This window comes from Equus caballus, chromosome 16, assembly GCF_041296265.1.
Source record: "Equus caballus isolate H_3958 breed thoroughbred chromosome 16, TB-T2T, whole genome shotgun sequence".
Classification (NCBI taxonomy): Eukaryota; Metazoa; Chordata; class Mammalia; order Perissodactyla; family Equidae; genus Equus; species Equus caballus.
In genome coordinates, this window is record NC_091699.1 from 31,958,199 (window position 1) to 31,976,182 (window position 17,984).

General features: G+C 43.6%; 1 protein-coding gene across 7 annotated transcripts in view; it reads left to right on the forward strand.

Annotated features, from left to right (window-relative positions):
* FRMD4B (FERM domain containing 4B) overlaps positions 1–17,984 on the forward strand; it is a 308,178-nt gene that overhangs the window by 173,275 nt on the left and 116,919 nt on the right. The window contains exons 1-3 of one of the 7 annotated variants that reach the window (XM_070238639.1): positions 11,405–11,802; positions 12,629–12,778; positions 13,386–13,471. The exons of 5 other annotated variants lie outside the window; for them this stretch is intronic. In XM_070238639.1, the coding sequence (XP_070094740.1) occupies positions 12,745–12,778; positions 13,386–13,471 (120 nt within the window). In that variant the 5' untranslated portion in view covers positions 11,405–11,802; positions 12,629–12,744. Of the gene's footprint in view, positions 1–9,545; positions 11,803–12,628; positions 12,779–13,385; positions 13,472–17,984 lie in introns of those variants that run through there. One more of the 7 variants, XM_023620090.2, reaches the window with a different exon arrangement.

The window sequence follows — 17,984 nt, forward strand, 5'->3', positions numbered from 1 at the left end:
CTCATAACCTCTACACAATGACTTCTATGAGAAAATGACTTGGAATCTATGTTTTTAAGGATAAATCAGGTTAGCCAGGCACCTTCCACATCCCCTCCTGCTTTGAGGTGGGAAGGAGATCATAGAGAGGAAGAAGTAGGAGAGGACCAGTGTGGCTGGAGTGCTGAGAGGGAGGCAGAGGGAGTACAGGACTAGAGGAGAGGTGGGGTGGAGCAGGCCAGCAGGGCTTGGTGGGCTGTGTAAGAGATGGGAGCTTTTTTCTGATTGAATTAGGTCAATTCTGAAGCTAAACCCCTCAGTCTAGAAGACCCTCTCAGGAGCCTCCCACGCCCGTGAAATGAAAACCACGAGGGGACTTCTCCTGAGCTGGCTGGGCTCTTGCAGATCAATTTACTATTGTGTACTAAAGAGAAAGCAGCGTGCTTGGGATCGCTTATCTGTGTCATCAGCCTGTCCCATTGATGTCTTTCCCAAGCCAAAATGTTTTATGCCTTTTCTGAGGCCTGTAGAACTACATTTTCCATAACGGTTCATGTAGCCACATTGTGCCTGTGGCAGGTTCAATAATAATCGTCACCATCATGTCTAACACTGGGTGGCAGGCACCGTGTTGGGGGTTTTCCAGGCATTCTTGTGCTTCGTTCTCAACTCCATGAGGTAGGTACTGTTACTATCCATATTTTTCCGATAAAGAAACTGATTTACAGGGGTTAAATGACTTGCTCAAGGTCCACCAGCTGGTGTGGGAATCAGGTCTTGCATCCAGGGTTAACTGATGCCAAAGTCCGTGCTTAACCCTACACGGTGTCTCCCCCTGCATATGACACATCCTATTTTACAGATGTGAAACTGTCCAAAGTTAATGACAGAAAGGATTCTAAAAGTCGAGTTTTACATTGTTTCATTTTCTAGGCCAACAGTTAAGTCTTATAGGAAAAAGAAAAAGAAAGGAAACTGAATAAAACACTAGGGCCCTTCCACGTGACCTGAAAAGCAGCCTTGTAAACATGTTAGGGATTTACCAGCCCACAAAGATATTTTACCAGCCCACCAGCTGAATTGGTACCATTGGCATAAATAGACGGGTAAATAAAGGGAGTGGAGGGATGTATATTTGGATATTAACCAGTAGGAGTTCGGAAGAGAGAATGCAGGGGCAAAACAGAATAGTTTTAATAATTATTGGATGTTTACTGTGTGTCAAGCACTGTGCTCAATTCTTTACGTGTATTCACCCATTTAATCCTCACAACAGTCTTATAAAGTTGGTCATATTTGTATCTCCATTTTACAGATGAAGACCAATGCAAAAGTCTTCTGGATTGTTTCTCTTTCTTCCAGTTTTGCCCACGCCCTCTCTCCCAGTGTCATCTCCTCACAGTAACCAGTTATCCTTTACAAATGTCCCCAGATCGTGTCTCCTCCATGCCTAAAAGCCACCAATGGCCTTCCACTGCATTTGGAATGAAACCCATACTCCTTACCTGTGGCCCCCAGTGCCGTGAATGATCCAGCCCGGTGGTTCTCAGACTTCAGCATGCATCAGAGTGAGCTGGAAGGCTTTCCAGAACACAGATGGCTGGGCACCACTCCGTGTTTCCAGCAAGCTTCAGTTGGTGCTGCTGGTCCAGGGACCACATGTCGAGAACCACTAATGAGCCCCTCATTAACTCTCTGACCTTGTCTCCTGTACTTTTCCTTTTGGTGACTAAGCTCCAGCCACATTTGCTGTCATTTTTTCTTAAACTGTGCATTTTTTCTTAAAAATGTGCGTTTTCTTGGTAAACTCCCAAGGGTCATAAAAATTGGTTCTTGGGAGGCAAAAAAACCCTTAGATATTACAGTTGTTTGTGGCCCTCCCAAGCTCAACTCTACCTAACAGATATACAATATATCTGTGCTATGAAAATTTCATGGAGGAGGAGGGCATTAGGAAAAAAAATGTCTGGAGAGGCCCCTTAAGAGTGTGATAATGGGGGAAAGCTGTGCAACATATCTTAAACAAACGAAGCATGTTTCTGCCTCTGGGCCTTTGCACTTGTTGGCCCTCTGTCTGGAATGTTCTTTTCCCAGATCTTCCTAAGGTTGACTCCTCATCATTCCCCTCTCAGATTAAAGTCACTTCCTCAAATAGCCCTTTCCTGACTACTCTAAATTAAAAACTTTCCTGCATCACATTATTCTGTTTTCTTGTTTTCATAGGACTTAGTGTGATCTGAGATCATCCTGTGTGGTGGTTGGTTTGCTTGTTTGTTGGCTGTCTCCTTCACTAGCAAGTCTGTAAGAGAGGAGCACCTTGACTAGTTTGGGTCACTGCTAAATACCCAGAATCTATTCTAAAGTCTAAGACACAATTAGAACTTGAGAAATATTTGTGAATACGTGAATGGATGTTAATCACACAGTTGATAAAGTGGTCCAGCTGAGATTTGAACCCAGGTGTTCAGACTTCAGACCCCCAGCTTAATCATGACTGAAACCCGAGTGTCATTGAGTGAAGGTAGCTAGTAGGAACGATGCTGTCACAGTCTACTGGGCTCTACAGATTACTGTGCCCTTCCTAAGTCATCCAACAGGCAGGGGGAAGAAGCAAAATTTTCCAAAATTGCTTAATCTCAGTCCCACTACTTTATTTTCTTCCATGTTTATCACAACCGGGAAAAAAAGAGGGAAGAAACTCCCAGTGGTTTAAGGTGAGGAGATCTATGCTAAGGATTCTGGATCATATTATCCTCCCACGTTACAAATGAGAAAACTGGGGCTCAAAAAGCTTAATCCAATGTCGAAGGCCACAGAGCCAATAATTAAAGAATCTGTGAAGCCGGCCTATTTTCTTTCTCTTCCTCTGGAACCTCTCCTGGAGACTGACACACCTGATCACAGCTCCATTATCTTTAGAGTGTCAGCCACATCCAACAGCCAACACACTGTAGAACATTTCCGTCATCACAGAGAGTATGTTGGACATTGATGCAAAGGATTTGCCTCTGCCCTATCTTGATTGGGAAAGTGGGAAGGTCACTTAAGTGACATTCTAATTTAATGTCATGGAAGCCTTCCCACCATAAAATGCACAAGATGAAGCATTGCATTCACAAGCTGGCTTGTATTTTAGTTTTCTTGTTTTTCTGTTTTAAATTTACTTTTGGGTGAATTCTTTTGTAAGGGTCAGAAGATTATTTGGGGCAGTAGAAAGAAGGAACTCCACCTCTGGAGTCCTGATTCTGTCTAGCTGTGTGACCACAAAGGAGTCACATCCCTTCTCCGGGCCTCAGTGGCCTCATCTGTAAAATGGGGGGATGACACTTCTGGCATGCCAAAACGTGTCACCTTTAAAAGAAGAAAGCGAGGGGAAGGCAGTTTGAAAGTTGAAAGCACTCCAGACAGGCTAGGGGAGATTATTCAGACGGAATTATAAGATTCACACCAAGTTTATACATGGCCAGAGCTACGTGCTCCTTTCTCTTCTGTAGAGTTCAAGGGCAGAGTAGAGCCTGCTCAGCACCTGCGCTTGGCCTTCAAGAACATCCACCCTGAAGGAGTCTAAAACAATTGCTTGGTTTTAATTACTGAGAGGTATGATAAATATTATTAAAAATTGTGTGTACTCTGCTACGCCTTTTATGTGTGTTATTTCATGTCACCCTCGCAGCCCAGGGAGGTGGGTGCTATTATTATCCCCATTTGCAGATGAGAAAACCAAGGCTGGAAAGAAATGTAACCTGCGCAGGGTCACCCGGGTGCTAAAGAGCAGAGCTGGGATTTCAACCCAAGTCTGTCTGACTCCAGCGCCTGTGCTCTTGACCCTCAGACTTCTTAAACAATGTGCTACACTTTAAAAGGCAATAGTAGCTGCTTCTTACGGAGTGCTTACAGTGCACTCAGCAAAATTATTCCCGTGTTGCAGCAGCTACTCAGAGAGGGGAAGCGGGTTGCCTGAAGTTGCCAGCTGGTTAGGGGCAGAGCCAGGATCAGACACCATAGCCATCTGACTTCCAAGGGGGTGCCCCCAACCACCGCCCTGCTCCCAGTGGCTGAGTGGGCAGCTCCGCCCTGATTTATCCCCCTGACTGAAGCGAGTGTGATGGAAAAAGCACTAGGAATTCCGGAATTGAGTGACTTCTCAATAAGTTTGCATAACCCACCCTCCAGGCCACTCTTACCAGAAGCACCCACTCTTTTTTAAAAATGACCCAGCCCCTCGCCCCCTTCAGAAATGCTGCTCCAGAAGAGCAAGTGTCAGGAACAAGGCTGAGGCAGGGCCACAGGGGAAAATATTTGGTTCCCTGGCTACAGCTGCAAGTTTTGGGTAAGATTTCCTCTCACAAGACTCGTCCGTTCTGGAGGAGGCAGAGCGGAAGTGAGATTAGAACAGAGCAGGAATAGACGCAGGGAGAAACTTGCCGACAGAGCATAATGACACGTGCTCGATTCTGCCTGTGAATGAAAAAGCTGGAAACGCTTTTCACTCGTGCTTTAAGGTCACAGCGGCCTCCTTTAGCGGGAGAAGAGTTCCAGTGGTTTGATAGATTCCAGAAGGACAGCAGCAACACAGCTGGTTGGAATCGGGCACTTAAGAAACAAAGGAGTCAGTGGTCAATGAGACCTTAACAGGAGAAATGGGCAGCAAACTCAGAAGTGGAGCTGGAGCTGGAAATGAAGAGAAATTCATTCATTCCACACGTTCATTAAGCCCCACGATGGCCTAGGCACTATCTTAGGAGCTGGGAAACCAGTAAATGAAGCTTACATTCCAGTGGCAAAAGAACAGGAAAGGCGAATGACGCTAGCATTTGAGATGAGAGCTGCGGTCCTAGGTCAGGGGAACCTCAGCAGTGGGCTTGGCCGCTGGGCATTTTTTGAAACATAATAATAAATTATAACAGTCACCTTTTATGTTGGCCTCTGTTTGCCAGACTGTGCCAGGCGTGCATGAACACAACAACTCTCTTGATGGGTATTATCAGTCTCATTTGAAAGATGTGAAAAATAAGTCCTAGAAAAGTTAAGTGAGCTGGGCTTTGAACACAGTTCGGTCTGAATCCAAAGTCTCTGTTCTTTCATCTTTATCACGTGGTCTCTCCACGGCCTAGACATCCTGACACGGTGCTCTGAGCATCACACTTTCCCCAAGACTGCCTTCTCTCATGGAACTTCTTCAGTCGTGTGCTTGTAGGGGCTTAACAGCCAGCAATCTGGGGAAAAGGGGGCCGATTTGTAGCATTTGCCAATACTCTCGCCTTGACCTTATTTCACGTTATCAATGTAACATCCCTGCGTCAGGAAGAGATGAGCAGCAGCACACCATTAAATGTCATTGCTGCTACACAGATTCAATAGACGTAAGTAACCTCAAGAATAATTGAAAAGTGATGAGTTTTAAGCATTTATTACCCTCATTTTTAATGTAATTTATTTCATTGTAAGTGCATATACTTAATTTTTAATATTGGTTGTGCTTACCAACCAGCTTGAAAAAGGGACAGTGGGCTCTCATGAGCTGCTGGGAGACAGCTCCACATCACCTTTCTCTGTCTCAAAGGGTTCTTTCCTCCTCGTTGTTTTCTCTGGTACTGGCCCAGAAATCTTTTTTGGCTGCTTTTTCGTATTTCTGTTGTCTCCCTGACCTGTGGCCTTCTAGTTTTTGTTTTGTTTTGTTTTAATGTTTGAATCCTGTGTTAGCCTCAAAAAAAGACTGGATCCTGCTTGAAAACACAACGTGCATGAGGTGACGAAGAAGTTTCATCACTAGATATTAGAAGGCTCTAGGTCGAAAAAGAATGTTTCTTCCGCAGCAGTAAGATGAGCCCTGGACATTAACGTTAAGAACTTTTCTATGTTGTCCTAAATGTGTTTGACTTTTCTGTTTTCACAATTTGGTAATGCTTCCTAAATCCCTTACCCAAATATGATATTTCCACCGCCCAACTAGGACTCTGGACCTAATACAATCTGTTTGTATGAATTATAAACTCCAGAAGGACTTATTTCAGCTTCTACTTATACATAGACCACAAAGAACAAAGAGACTTTGAAGAGCCTAAATCAGAGACATTCTAACAGGGTGGTTGACAGATTGAAACAGGAAAACTCTGATGACGAGTGTGTCCTCCCAAATCAGTGTGAAGTTGATGTAGATTTTCTAATTAATTTTTGTTTATTTTTAGGTTTCTAGGGTGACAATGTCATGTGTTTGGTCTGTGGGTGGCTTATACTCAGCCGAGATTTCCGAACGTGCCGTACAGGGGAGTACCTAGAATATCTTTAAATAACCAGTATTGCGGTTTATTTTTAAAATCTCTTCAGCCGATCTGCGCTTGTCTTTCCTTCTAAGTTTTTGAAAGACGCAGTCCTCTTGCTCCTTCCTGCGGGCCGTTTTTCACGGGAAAACAGAAAACTGACAGTTGGCAAGGCAAAAAGTTTCCAAACCACAGGGTGTCTGCTACTTGCATAATCACCGAAGCCAAACTTTCCATTTTCTACCAGGCGACTGGAGAACTTCATTTCTGCTCAACCTGAAGTGCAGACAAGAACTAAACTCTCCCACAACCCACGGGCTGTGCTCTCAGCTTTTCTTGGTTACGCTTTATGACTTTTCCTGTTTATCATATCCGTGCCCTCCCATTTTTTCTTTTCTTTGTTGACTCATTGATACTGTACCATGACATCTAAAAATACAGCCTAACAACTGGTTTTCAGCAAAGAGGAACAGCAGAAATATCCTGCATGGTTTTCTGAAAATAAACACTTAGCAGTCTCTCGTGGGTACCTAATCTGAGCTTCTAATTGGACAAGTGCAGAGTATTTATAAAGAGAATCCTGCTTTGTGAAGCTTCTTTTGTGAATAAGCTTCCATGAAGATGCATCTGTTTCTCCCCCTCGCCATTTGGTGAGTCCTTGCTGAACTTGAGCCCCTGACTAAGTAGGAACCTCGGGCAAGTTATTCTCAACCTCTTGGGGGTCTCAGCTTCTTCAGTGTAAAACAGGGCAAAAAATATCTACTTCACAGGGTGGTTCTGAGAATTCAATGGAAGAAATGTATGTCAAAGCACATGATAGACAAAGCAGTCAACACATACCCATTTCCATTTCCTGTTGGCAAAAACAAGAGTAGCTGGCCCAAGACACCATCTGGTCGCAATCGGATAAGGAGCAAGAGTTTGCAAGAATTTCGCCAGCTTTGGGCACACAGGCAGCTACAAATAGTGGTTTTGAGTAAGTCTGTTAATTATCACTGAGAAGTCAAAATGGAATTAATCCCCAGGTGTTGGGTTGCCTGTTCTCTCCAGGGTTTAGCTCGTGCATTGATTTTCAACTTGTATATGACAGCCTGACCTCTTAATAATCCAGGAGAGCTTTTTTTCTTGAGAAAAATCACAATTTAACCAACTTTAAAATAGCCACTTACAATTAACACAGTAGCACTCAACAGCTTACAAATCATTTCTCCTAATGATAGTACTCATTGCAGTGGGGTAAGGATAAAGCTCACAATGCATATGAGGCACTTAGCACAGACCCTAACGCCTAATCTGTGCCCAATTAATAGACTGTATTACTGGTGATATGATTCTCATCTGTACCTTTGAGGTAGATTTTAATTTCAATCTGCATTAATACAAGAGACAAAGCTAAATGAGATTGATTCTTGTCAGTCCCATTTCACAGAGTCAGAAACTGAGATTTAGAGAGATCCCATGATATTCAGGCCATCCTCTTAGTTACATGGCAAAGCTGGACACAAACCCAAGCCTACTGGGCGTGCCTCCTGGATACTAGGCTGATGTCTCCTGATGGCCTTCGGCTCCAGACTTAATAAGTTGTTTTGTTTCCTTCTTTCTTTCTTCCTTTGAAACCTGGCCTTTCTTTTTCACAAGGCTTGTGAGATCAGGCTATAATCTGACAAAGGATTATCTTTTATGAGAATGCCCTCCCCAGGGAGAGTCTGCCAAAGCTGACCGAAATTGCTTGCCAGGTTGATGCTGGAACTGCAGAAAAGGTAATCTCCTGGCCAGCCTTTCTTGTTTACTTTCCTCCAGCTTCTGCCCTGCAGAAAGGAGCTTACAGTTGAATGCTAATGTCCAGAAACAGGGTTATCCCTCCAGTCTCTACTGGGAGCCGCTTGTCAAGAGCAGTGGTCCAATATAAGCTCTGTCCATCAATTTCCTCCTTTCTCCTGCTACCTGGGTAAGGAGTGGGTTTTGCACAAGCTTGGAACTTAATTCCATTGCTGGTTGATCTATCTCAGAGCCCTTATTGTTATCTGAAAAAATCTTATTTGTTTAATTGTTAATAGTTTCTTTTCTTCTCCTTACCTCTAGAGCAGTTGTTCTCAACCAGTGATGATTTTGTTCCCCAAGAGACATCTGGCAATGTCCAGAGACATATTGGGTTGTCTCAGAGTAGGTGGGGGTGTCACTGGCATCTAGTCAATAGAGGCCAGGGATGCTGCTAAACATCCTACAATACACAGGACAGCCCCCACAGCAAAGAATTATCGAGCCACAAATGTCAATAGTGCCAAAGTTGAGAAACCCCACTCTAAGACAAGTTCCAGAAACAGCGACCTTGTGGATCTCATTTGCTGACATACATTAGTACTCAGAACAGTGCTTGCACTTAGAAAGTGCTCAGTAAATATTGGTTGAGTCAATGAATGAACACATAATCCAGAGCTTTTCCACATTGAATTAATTGCATTGTGTGCTACACTACATCTTAAGCTCAGAGTATTGTGGAGTCAGGCCCAGGAGGCCACGTAACTGATAAATATCATTCTGTTAAGTGCTCACGTAAGCATGAGAGAGCCAGCAGCCCAACAGGTGGGGGTTCATTCCATCCTGATGCTTAATGAAAACTGATGGCAAACACATAGACACCTTTTTTAGCAGCTGCCCATATTTCTTTGGTGCAGGGCCAGGAGATAGCCAAGAAATGGCGGTTGCAAAAACTTTCCTCCTCCTCTGGTCTTGCTTCCAGATAGAGGCAACTCTGATTTGGTGACTCTAGATAAGCTTTTCTGGAACGGTGTTATGCCTGGTGATCAAGATGATATGTTAAATGCCTAAGCTATATGCGATTTACTATATAAGACCTGTTAGATGGGCAATACTTTGCAACAGAAATAATATAGCAATGAAAAATATGGACTCTGCAATCAGAATGCCTGCCTTTGTGTCCTGCTCCACCTCTTCCTAGTGACCTTGTAGGTTGGGGCCAGTCATTTACCTTCTCTGAGCCTCAATTTTCTCCTCCATAAAGTGAAGCTAGCATTGGAAGCTGCCTCACAGGGTTGTTATGAAAATGAATTTAAACAGCCCATGTAAATAAAAGCAAGGACTCAGGGTAGGGCCAGACACATGATCAGCAGGCATTACTTATTGTTAACAGTTTTCCTAACCCAGTTCCTCAATTTGGTCTTTGTAAACTGAATTCTCCCCTTTATCACTCCCTCCAACCTGGCCCATTTTCTTCTTCCTTTGCTTCTTTTATGCCACCTGCCTTTCTCGCTCTCTCACTGTCTCTTTTTCCTCCTCCACTCCCAGTGAACCTGCCAGGGATGCACAAGCGTCCTGCTTTTATACAACCTGATGGAACCTGAGCTCCTACCCCACTTCATAGCACCGTGACCCGAGACAAGTTACTCAGCTCTCTGCACTTCAGTGTTGTCATCTCTAAACTCTAAATAGTAACACTTCTTACCTCAGAGGATTGTGAGCAGCATGAAAGGAGACACGGCACATGGAAAGTGCTTAGAGCTCCTGTGACATGTAGTAAGTGGTTAACAGAAGCTAGGAGAGTCATTGATACTGAAAAAGAAATTCCAGTGATTGCACGTTGCGAGGGGAGGCACTGTCTTTAAAGAACTCGAGGGAAAATCACAGCTGACTCGGTCTGGAGACATCTGTGTCAGTCAGGCCATTCTCTGAACGGGAGTGTCAGGAGCTCATGTTCAGTCAACACCCAGAGATGATATAAAGGGGCCCTGTTCAGCTGGGGTTGACATCATTTGGGCGAAATATAAAACTCCATCTACTCAATAGATCCCAAAGTAAGAGCATCCTAGATATGTCCCTTCTCCCTCTCTCCAGTTCCTCCAGAATATCTCATCTGATGAGGGGTTTAATAGCACACCTTGTTCTCTGGTGGAAAGCTCATTTTTTTAATGTGTAAGTCTGTCTGGGCCAAGGCTTGGGATATGTTTCAGAACATCCTCACTTTGGGTTGTGCTCTGCAAATTTAAATCACGTGTGAATTTCTGTCATTGTTAACTGTGTCCAGGTTCTGACCAGTGAAGGCATGCCTTCACTCAGCAGATAGTTACTTACCACGTTCTTACCATGCGCCAGGCACTGTTCTGGGCCTGGGGATGCAGTGGTGAACAAATCAATCAAGTGCTCTCCCAAGGAAGTTACAGTCTGATGGTGAAAGATGGAGAAGGATAAGCAAACAAATAAATATTAGTTATAACCTGCCCGGTGGTGCAGCGGTTAAGTTCACATGTTTGCTTTGGCGGCCTGAGGTTTGCCAGTTCAGATCCTGGGATCCAGATCCTGCGGACATGGCACCGCTTGGCAAGCCATGCTGTGCTAGGCATCCCACGTATAAAACAGAGGAAGATGGGCATGGATATTAGCTCAGGGCCAGTCTTCCTCAGCAAAAAGAGGAGGATTGACGGCAGATGTTAGCTCAGGACTAATCTTCATCCAAAAAAAAAGAAAGTAAAGCAGCATGATATGAGAGCGATCCAGGCTCCACTTTACTTGGAGGACAGGGGAGGTCTCTCGGAGATGGTGACATTTGATTTAAGGTCTGAAAGATGTGAAAGCACCCCATCATGCAATAGTCTGAGGAAGGGCATTCCAGACAGAGGGAACAGCATATGCAAAGCCTCGAAGCAGGAATAACTTTTATTTTGAGGAAGAAAAGCAGGCCAGTGTGGCTGATGTGTCAGGACATGGCAGAAGAGTTGGAAATAAAATTGTCGGGGAGGAAGGCGGGTCATGTGGACACTGTCGAGGAGGTAAGGAGTTGCATTCTCTGCTGTGTCCAATGAGAGGCTGTTGGCCGATTTTAAGCGGGGAAGTGAAGGTATTTGATCTGTATTTTGGAGACGTCACTCACATGCCATGCGGAGATTAAACCATCACTGGGCTGGACTGGAAGCATGGAGCCTCATCACCTGGCTGGTTTTGCCCACATCCAGGCAAAGGATGATGGCAGCTTAGACTCTGGATGGGTTGCCCTGCAGAAAATCCTGAGGAGCCATTTTATGAGCCAAGGCCTCTTGTGCTAAGCTTTCAGAAAAGGTCAAAAGGGAATGAGAGAGACAGGATACGAGAAAAAGCCTGCTGCTTCCTTACCAAGCTTTCATATTTCCCTATTCCAAAGAACTACTAAAAGCAAAACCAAAGTAGGCTGGAGGACATTCGGGTCTTTTTTTTGTAGTTGTTATTTCCTGTTGCCTTTTAAGCTGACCCGGTCAGGATGAATGCTGTCTTGACTCGCCTTCAGGTTTCTTAGCAACTCTCTCCTCTGGCATCTCCTAAGTCAGGCAGTGGGATTGGGGTTTGGGCAAGGGGCGAGTGTTTTCACACAGCCTTGACCCCCACTGTGGGCTCCATCGGAGGGTGCCCCATGAAGCTGGAGGTCTGGCCTGTGGCCGATTCTCACTTCCCTTCCGAGCTTCCTCATTTGCCCACTGACCAGATGGACAAGGTCCGTCCAGCAGCACTCGGCGCTTCGCCTCTGACGACCTGCTCTATCAGCTGGCGAGTGAACGCAGGGCAGCCACAGACCAAGGTGGGAGTCTTCATCCAACATGCACAATTTTAGCCTCCGTATTCCTGGGGTTGAATGGAGGAGATGGCGGGAAGGGTTTCAAGTCTGGGTGGGTGTTGAGTGAAATTTTCCAAAGAGATCATTTTTTCATGTTTTTTATTCCATGCAAGGCATTGCTGCTATTAGCTGCCACTGGGTAGGGATCAGACCTGAAACTTCTGAGGGTCTCTGTGGGGCTCAAAAGTGATTCTGTTAACATAGTTCACGCACAGACTGGAGAAAGAGTATTGCCATTAGCCTTGTATTTGCTTATAAAAAGAGACACGTGCTTCCTCCGGACCGTCTTAGATGAAATGTTGTGACCTATCTTAGCAGACTAGTTTTTGTCTGAGATGAGGAGACTGAGGAGCTAGAGAGGAATACAGACTCTTAAATCTTAACAGAAGGCAGTTTGTAATGAGAAAGGCTTATTTACTCTTTCTTCTTTTTTAAGTGGAATTTAAAAATTCCTATTTTTGTAAAGAAAGAAAGTTGTCAGGATAATCGAATAGAACGTGAGATGGAAAGATATGTACTTAATTTCTTCCATGGGTAATAATTACATTGTAAAATGGGGTATTGAAGAACATAGGCTCGGGAGCTAGTCTGCCTAGGTTGGAATCCCAGTTCTGCCTCTTATTAGCTGTGTGACCTTGGGCAAATTACTTGGCCTCTCTGTGCCCAGTTTCTTCAACTGTAAAATGATGATGATGATAGAGATATTGACCTTATGACTTTAAATGAATTGCTACATAGTAAATATATTGCATATGCTCAATAAAACTAGTTGTTTTTGTTATTTTTTTAGAAAGTGATTCTGCACTTATGGTAATGGTAAATAATGATCTACAATATTATTGTAATCATACAACCAATCCATAAACAGCTACCTTCAAATATAACTCCTGTTGTTGAAACTAGAAGATGAGTCATCGGTGGGAGTCATGTTTTAAAATAAGTAAGAAATGCCCAGTTTGATTTTTTTTTTCTTTTTGTGGTTACAGTATTTTTTTTTTTTTTTTTTTTTTTAAAGATTTTATTTTTTCCTTTTTCTCCCCAAAGCCCCCCGGTACATAGTTGTGTATTCCTCGTTGTGGGTTCTTCTAGTTGTGGCATGTGGGACGCTGCCTCAGCGTGGTCTGATGAGCAGTGCCATGTCCGCGCCCAGGATTCGAACTAACGAAACACTGGGCCGCCTGCAGCGGAGCGCGCGAACTTAACCACTCGGCCACGGGGCCAGCCCCTACAGTATTTTTTTTAATAAAAAGAAATCACTTGAATAAGATGGTATTTCTTAGCTGAGTAACCTTGTGCACACCACTTATGCTCTGGCCTAGAAGTCAGAATCCTGAGTTTTAATTCCAGATCTCATGTTACCCAGCTGTGTGGCATTGGGCACCCATGCCTTAATTTCCCTGTGTCTCAAATAAGCAGTGGTTATTAGATCCCTTTTGAGATTCTAAATTCTACAATTCTAACTACTAGTCAGATTAGTTTGCTCTGGACCTGAAATGAGTTTTGGGGCCTGCTTTATGATATTCATTTTTCCTTTTCTACCCACTCAGCTACTCCATTGAAAATGGGCTGCATGGGAAGGCTTTCCCACACTTTGTCACTTACAGTGTGTCGAATACCGTGTCTGTATAAGTGGGTAAGAGCTTGGGCTGTGGGTTTGGGTCTGGTTCTGCCATTTATGAATCTTGTCATTTATAATCTCTCTAACCTCATTCACCTGTAATATTGGGAGATGAAACTACCTACGTCATGTGAGTATCAAAGGGTTGAATACGTTAATACACATAAAGAGTTTAGTGCAGTGCCTGGAGCATAGAAAGTGCCCGTGAGTGGTATTACTATTGCTGTCATCAAAATGCCTAGCCGGGTGCCAGGCACACAGAAGGCACACGGGAACGAGTGGTCCCCTCTCTTTTTTTATCTCTGCTCCATCAGCTCTGGAGGATTTTTCTCCCACATGCTTAACTGGCTTGTTGACTTTACCTGTCATTTACCTTCCTTAAAATGGGTTAGTAATATTCCTGCCACTAACAAATTTTATTGTTTTTTAAATGGGAGAATAAGTGGAATACAGGAAAGTTTAGTTGTTTGTGAATTTTCAAGCAAATAAGGACTATAATAATTGTGGCCCTCAGAAGTGGTTTGTTTCACTCTCAGTGGTGTCAGATTGAAAGCTGTAAGGACATTGCTTATGAGGCTCAGAAAGGTTAAGTAGCTTCTCCAAGGTAACACAGCTAGCAGAGATAAAATATGATTTTGAGCCCAGGTCTGGCTTTGAACTCTTGTGCAGGTTACATCATTTCTCAGGCCTCAGTTTACTGGTCCTTAAAATGAGGAGGCCCTTTCACAGGCTTGCGTTGAGGTTGAAATACTACGTTAATGAGGGTCAAGTGTCAAGCACTTTGCCTGGTGCACAGCAGGCCCTTCTTTGACGTTGGTTGTGTCTCTTCCCTGGTACCACGTGAACTTCAATCCGAGTTTGCTCATTCATGTGACAGGACTGCCAGGAACTTGGCAGATAATAAATTTGGATAAACCAGAGACCACAAACCCCATCTAAAGAGGGAGTTGCTCTGCCCTACCCTGGCCAAATTTTGCCAGGGAGGAAATCCATCCCAGTGTTTCCAGATCTTACCGTCTAAATTTTTATTAGCTAGCATCTCCTGATTTCTAATATTGTCAACTAAAATTTATTCATAAGCATTATTTTGACGAACAAAATACATCCACCACCTTTCAACCTCTGATGAAGTGGGCAACAAGGGCAGGCCTTTCTATGCTAACAATGGGCAAATCAGCCCACTGACCTCCCAGAGGAGCCATCCTCCCACATAGGAAAGGGCTTGGTCAATACTCAACACCGTTGTGCCAGGGTGGGCATAAAACTGGAGCGATTTTTCTCCCCAGTTCATCTGCACTGCTCTTCTCCAGCTTGTCCTGTGTGGTATCTTGTTACATCACACAGTGAGGTGTTTGTTCAGTGTGTACCCACCCCCCCGAACCCAGATGTCAGCCTCTCTCTTGTCTGTTGTATTGTCGTTGGTGGGAACATCAGTGGTTATGAGTAGAAGACTTCACCACATTAATGACATCATCTGGGGAGTCTATCCTTTGGGAACCTTTTGCCTCGGCTCAGATATAGATTCCTGTGCTATCATATGAAGATGCTTTTAGCTGCAAGAAGCAGAATCCGACTCAAGTTAGCTTGAGAGACGGAGGAAAAAAGTGGATTTATTGAAGGAATACAGGGGTGTTTCATGGAACTCAAGGACAGGAATTCACCCGGACCAGTGGAAGAGACTAGAAGTGACTGGAAGGACATTAGAAACCCTGACAGCAACTCTCTCAAGCTTTTCCTCTCAGGCTGCATGATTTCTCTTGCCTCCTTCTAGCTATTTCTCTCTTTCTTTCTCTCTACAGATGGCTTTCCTTTTTCTCCACACACAGCGGACAATGGCTGCCCCACAGCAACCATGTTTTCATGCACTCAGACTCAATTCCAGATTCTGTGGGCTGAGGTTCTGATTGGCCCAGCCTGGGTCAGGTGTCTATTCTCTGGTCCAATCAACTGAGGCCAAAGGGGCAGGACCAAGTTGTACAAATATGGCCGCCACCACTGCCTATGTTTGTCATGAGATGGGCAGACACACCAAAAAAACATTTACTATTTAATTCGCTACGATAAGATCATTTGTTGACAAAAGGAATGTTGACTAGTCCGAGGAAGGTCCAAAGCAAAATGGAAAGAAAAAAGCTGCTTTTTACAAATCAGGAAATAAATTCATTTTTATTATGGAACAACACAGTAGCTTGAAATATGTTGTGAGTTTGACATCTTAATGGGTTTATGTTGCGTGAGTTGATCTTGAGTATTATTTTATTATATCTCTCCATAGGGCATGTATTTGGGGTTGGTTTGTGTGGGTTTTACAAAAGAAATAAAATGACTGAAACTGACACGTTTATTTATTTCCTCCCATAGTAGAGTAGAAAAAAGATGACTTTTTTCTCACTTAGACCTTAATTCAAATCTTAACTTGGCTTTTTCTTGCCCAGGTAACTTTTAATAAATGACCTTAAACTCTGTGCCTTGGTTTCCTTGTCTGTAAAATGGGGACGTTGCCATGTGGTAGATTTCCGTGGAGCTTTAATGAGATAATACACATAAAGTGCCACCTAAGTGACTACAACAAAGATTTGTTCCGTTTCCCCTTGCCACTAAAGGGGCGTATTTGACCTTGGCTTTGCAGAGTTAAGGACATAATCAGGGGCCATGGCATAAAGTATGGCCTTCCGAGTTACCACTTAGCACTACTTCAGTGGTTCCTATGGGCCACGTCTCCATAATGCCATGATCTAACCAACTCCGGTAGTTTTTAGACTGTTAGATCAGAGCTCAATAAAAAGTGTAAATGCAGTAATTAGTATTTTTCACATTGAACACAGGTTGCTTATCCCACTCTGAGCCTCAATTTCCTGATCTTTTAAACCAGGGATACTAACACCAATCCCAGGAGGTGACTGCAGCTCAGAGATGATCCATATGAAACACCTAGAGCGATGCTAAGTGTATGGTTGGTGCTCAGCAACGGAGGCTGTTTTCATTGTAAATTGTGTTCATATGAGTTAGCTGAGTTTCCAGCTCTTCTAGTTTTGTACAACAGCAGAGAGACAAAACGCTGCCCATGCTTTTCAAAAGTGACCCAGCCGTTCCACATCTGTGGGCAGAGTTGGATGTGCAGAGTTCACTGTGACGATACTTGTGCTAGCAAAAGACTAGGAACAACCTAGGAGTTTCTCAGCAGGAGACTCATTAGATTGTTATGTGTCCACTCGATGATTTGCTACTATAGAACCTTTAAAAAGAATGAGATCATTGGGGCTGGTCCCGTGGTGGAGTGGTTAAGTTCATGCTCTCTGCTTCTCTGCCTTGGTGGCCCAGGGTTTCGCCCGTTCGAATCCTGGGTGCCGACCTAGCACCACTCACCAAGCCATGCTGAGGCAGTGTCCCACATAGCACAACTAGAAGGAGATGCAACTAGAATATACAACTACGTACTGGGGGGCTTTGGGGAGAAGAAGAAAAAAAAATGAGTAAGATTTAAACAAAAAAACCAGAATGAGGTTGGTTTATATGTGTCGACTTTGGAAAGATCCCCAAGAAATACTGAATTAAAAAAGTGAAGGGCAGAGTTTTACTGGAATTGGAGGGAAAAAAATCTCTCTCTCTCTCTTTCCACGTCACATAGACACCACAGACACAGCAATACACACACAGATTCAAATATATGTATAAAATTTGGGGTTTTTTTTTAAAGATAGGCACCTGAGCTAACAACTGTTGCCAATCTTTTTTTTTTTTTAAGCTCGGCACCTGAGCTAAGAACTGTTGCCAATCTTTTTTTTTTTTTTCCTGCTTTATCTCTTCAAATCCCCCTGGTACTAGTTGCATATCTTAGCTGCACAGCCTACTAGTTGGGTCATGTGGGACACCCTTCAACATGGCCTGACTAGTAGTGCAGTGTCGGCGCCCAAGATCCGAACTGGCGAAACCCTGGGCCACCGCAGTGGGGCGCCCGGACTTAACCGCTCGGCCACGGGGCCGGCCCCAAATATATGTACAAAATTTCTTGATAGTTACACACACATACAAATATTGAGTACTTGCTTCATTTTCAGAACAATATGTCCAACGTAATAATATTGAATTAAAGCATTCAATATGAAAATGTTTTTTAAAATATGTATATGTATATATCTGAAAATACACATAAAGACAGTCTATGAGGATTCTCCTCAAACTGACAGGGTGGTGATGTCTGCAGATAAAATGGTTTGGGGCATGAGTTAATCCAGGGGGATCTTTGCATTCTGTGCAATATTTTACAAAGAATATCTCCCAGTATTGCAATTGTAAGTGATAAAAATTCAATGTAATTGGAAATCTATGCATCAAACTGTTCTTAACGTGTATCTTAACTGTTCTTAATTACTCCTAACTATGGTGGTGATGTAGTATAAAGGGAGGGCAGAGGTTTCAAAAATGCAGACTTTCAATTTTAACTTTAGTATCCTATGTTTTTCTTCTTGTAATTATGCATGTATTGTATTTATTAAAACACACCAATGAATGAATGCATTTTCATTTG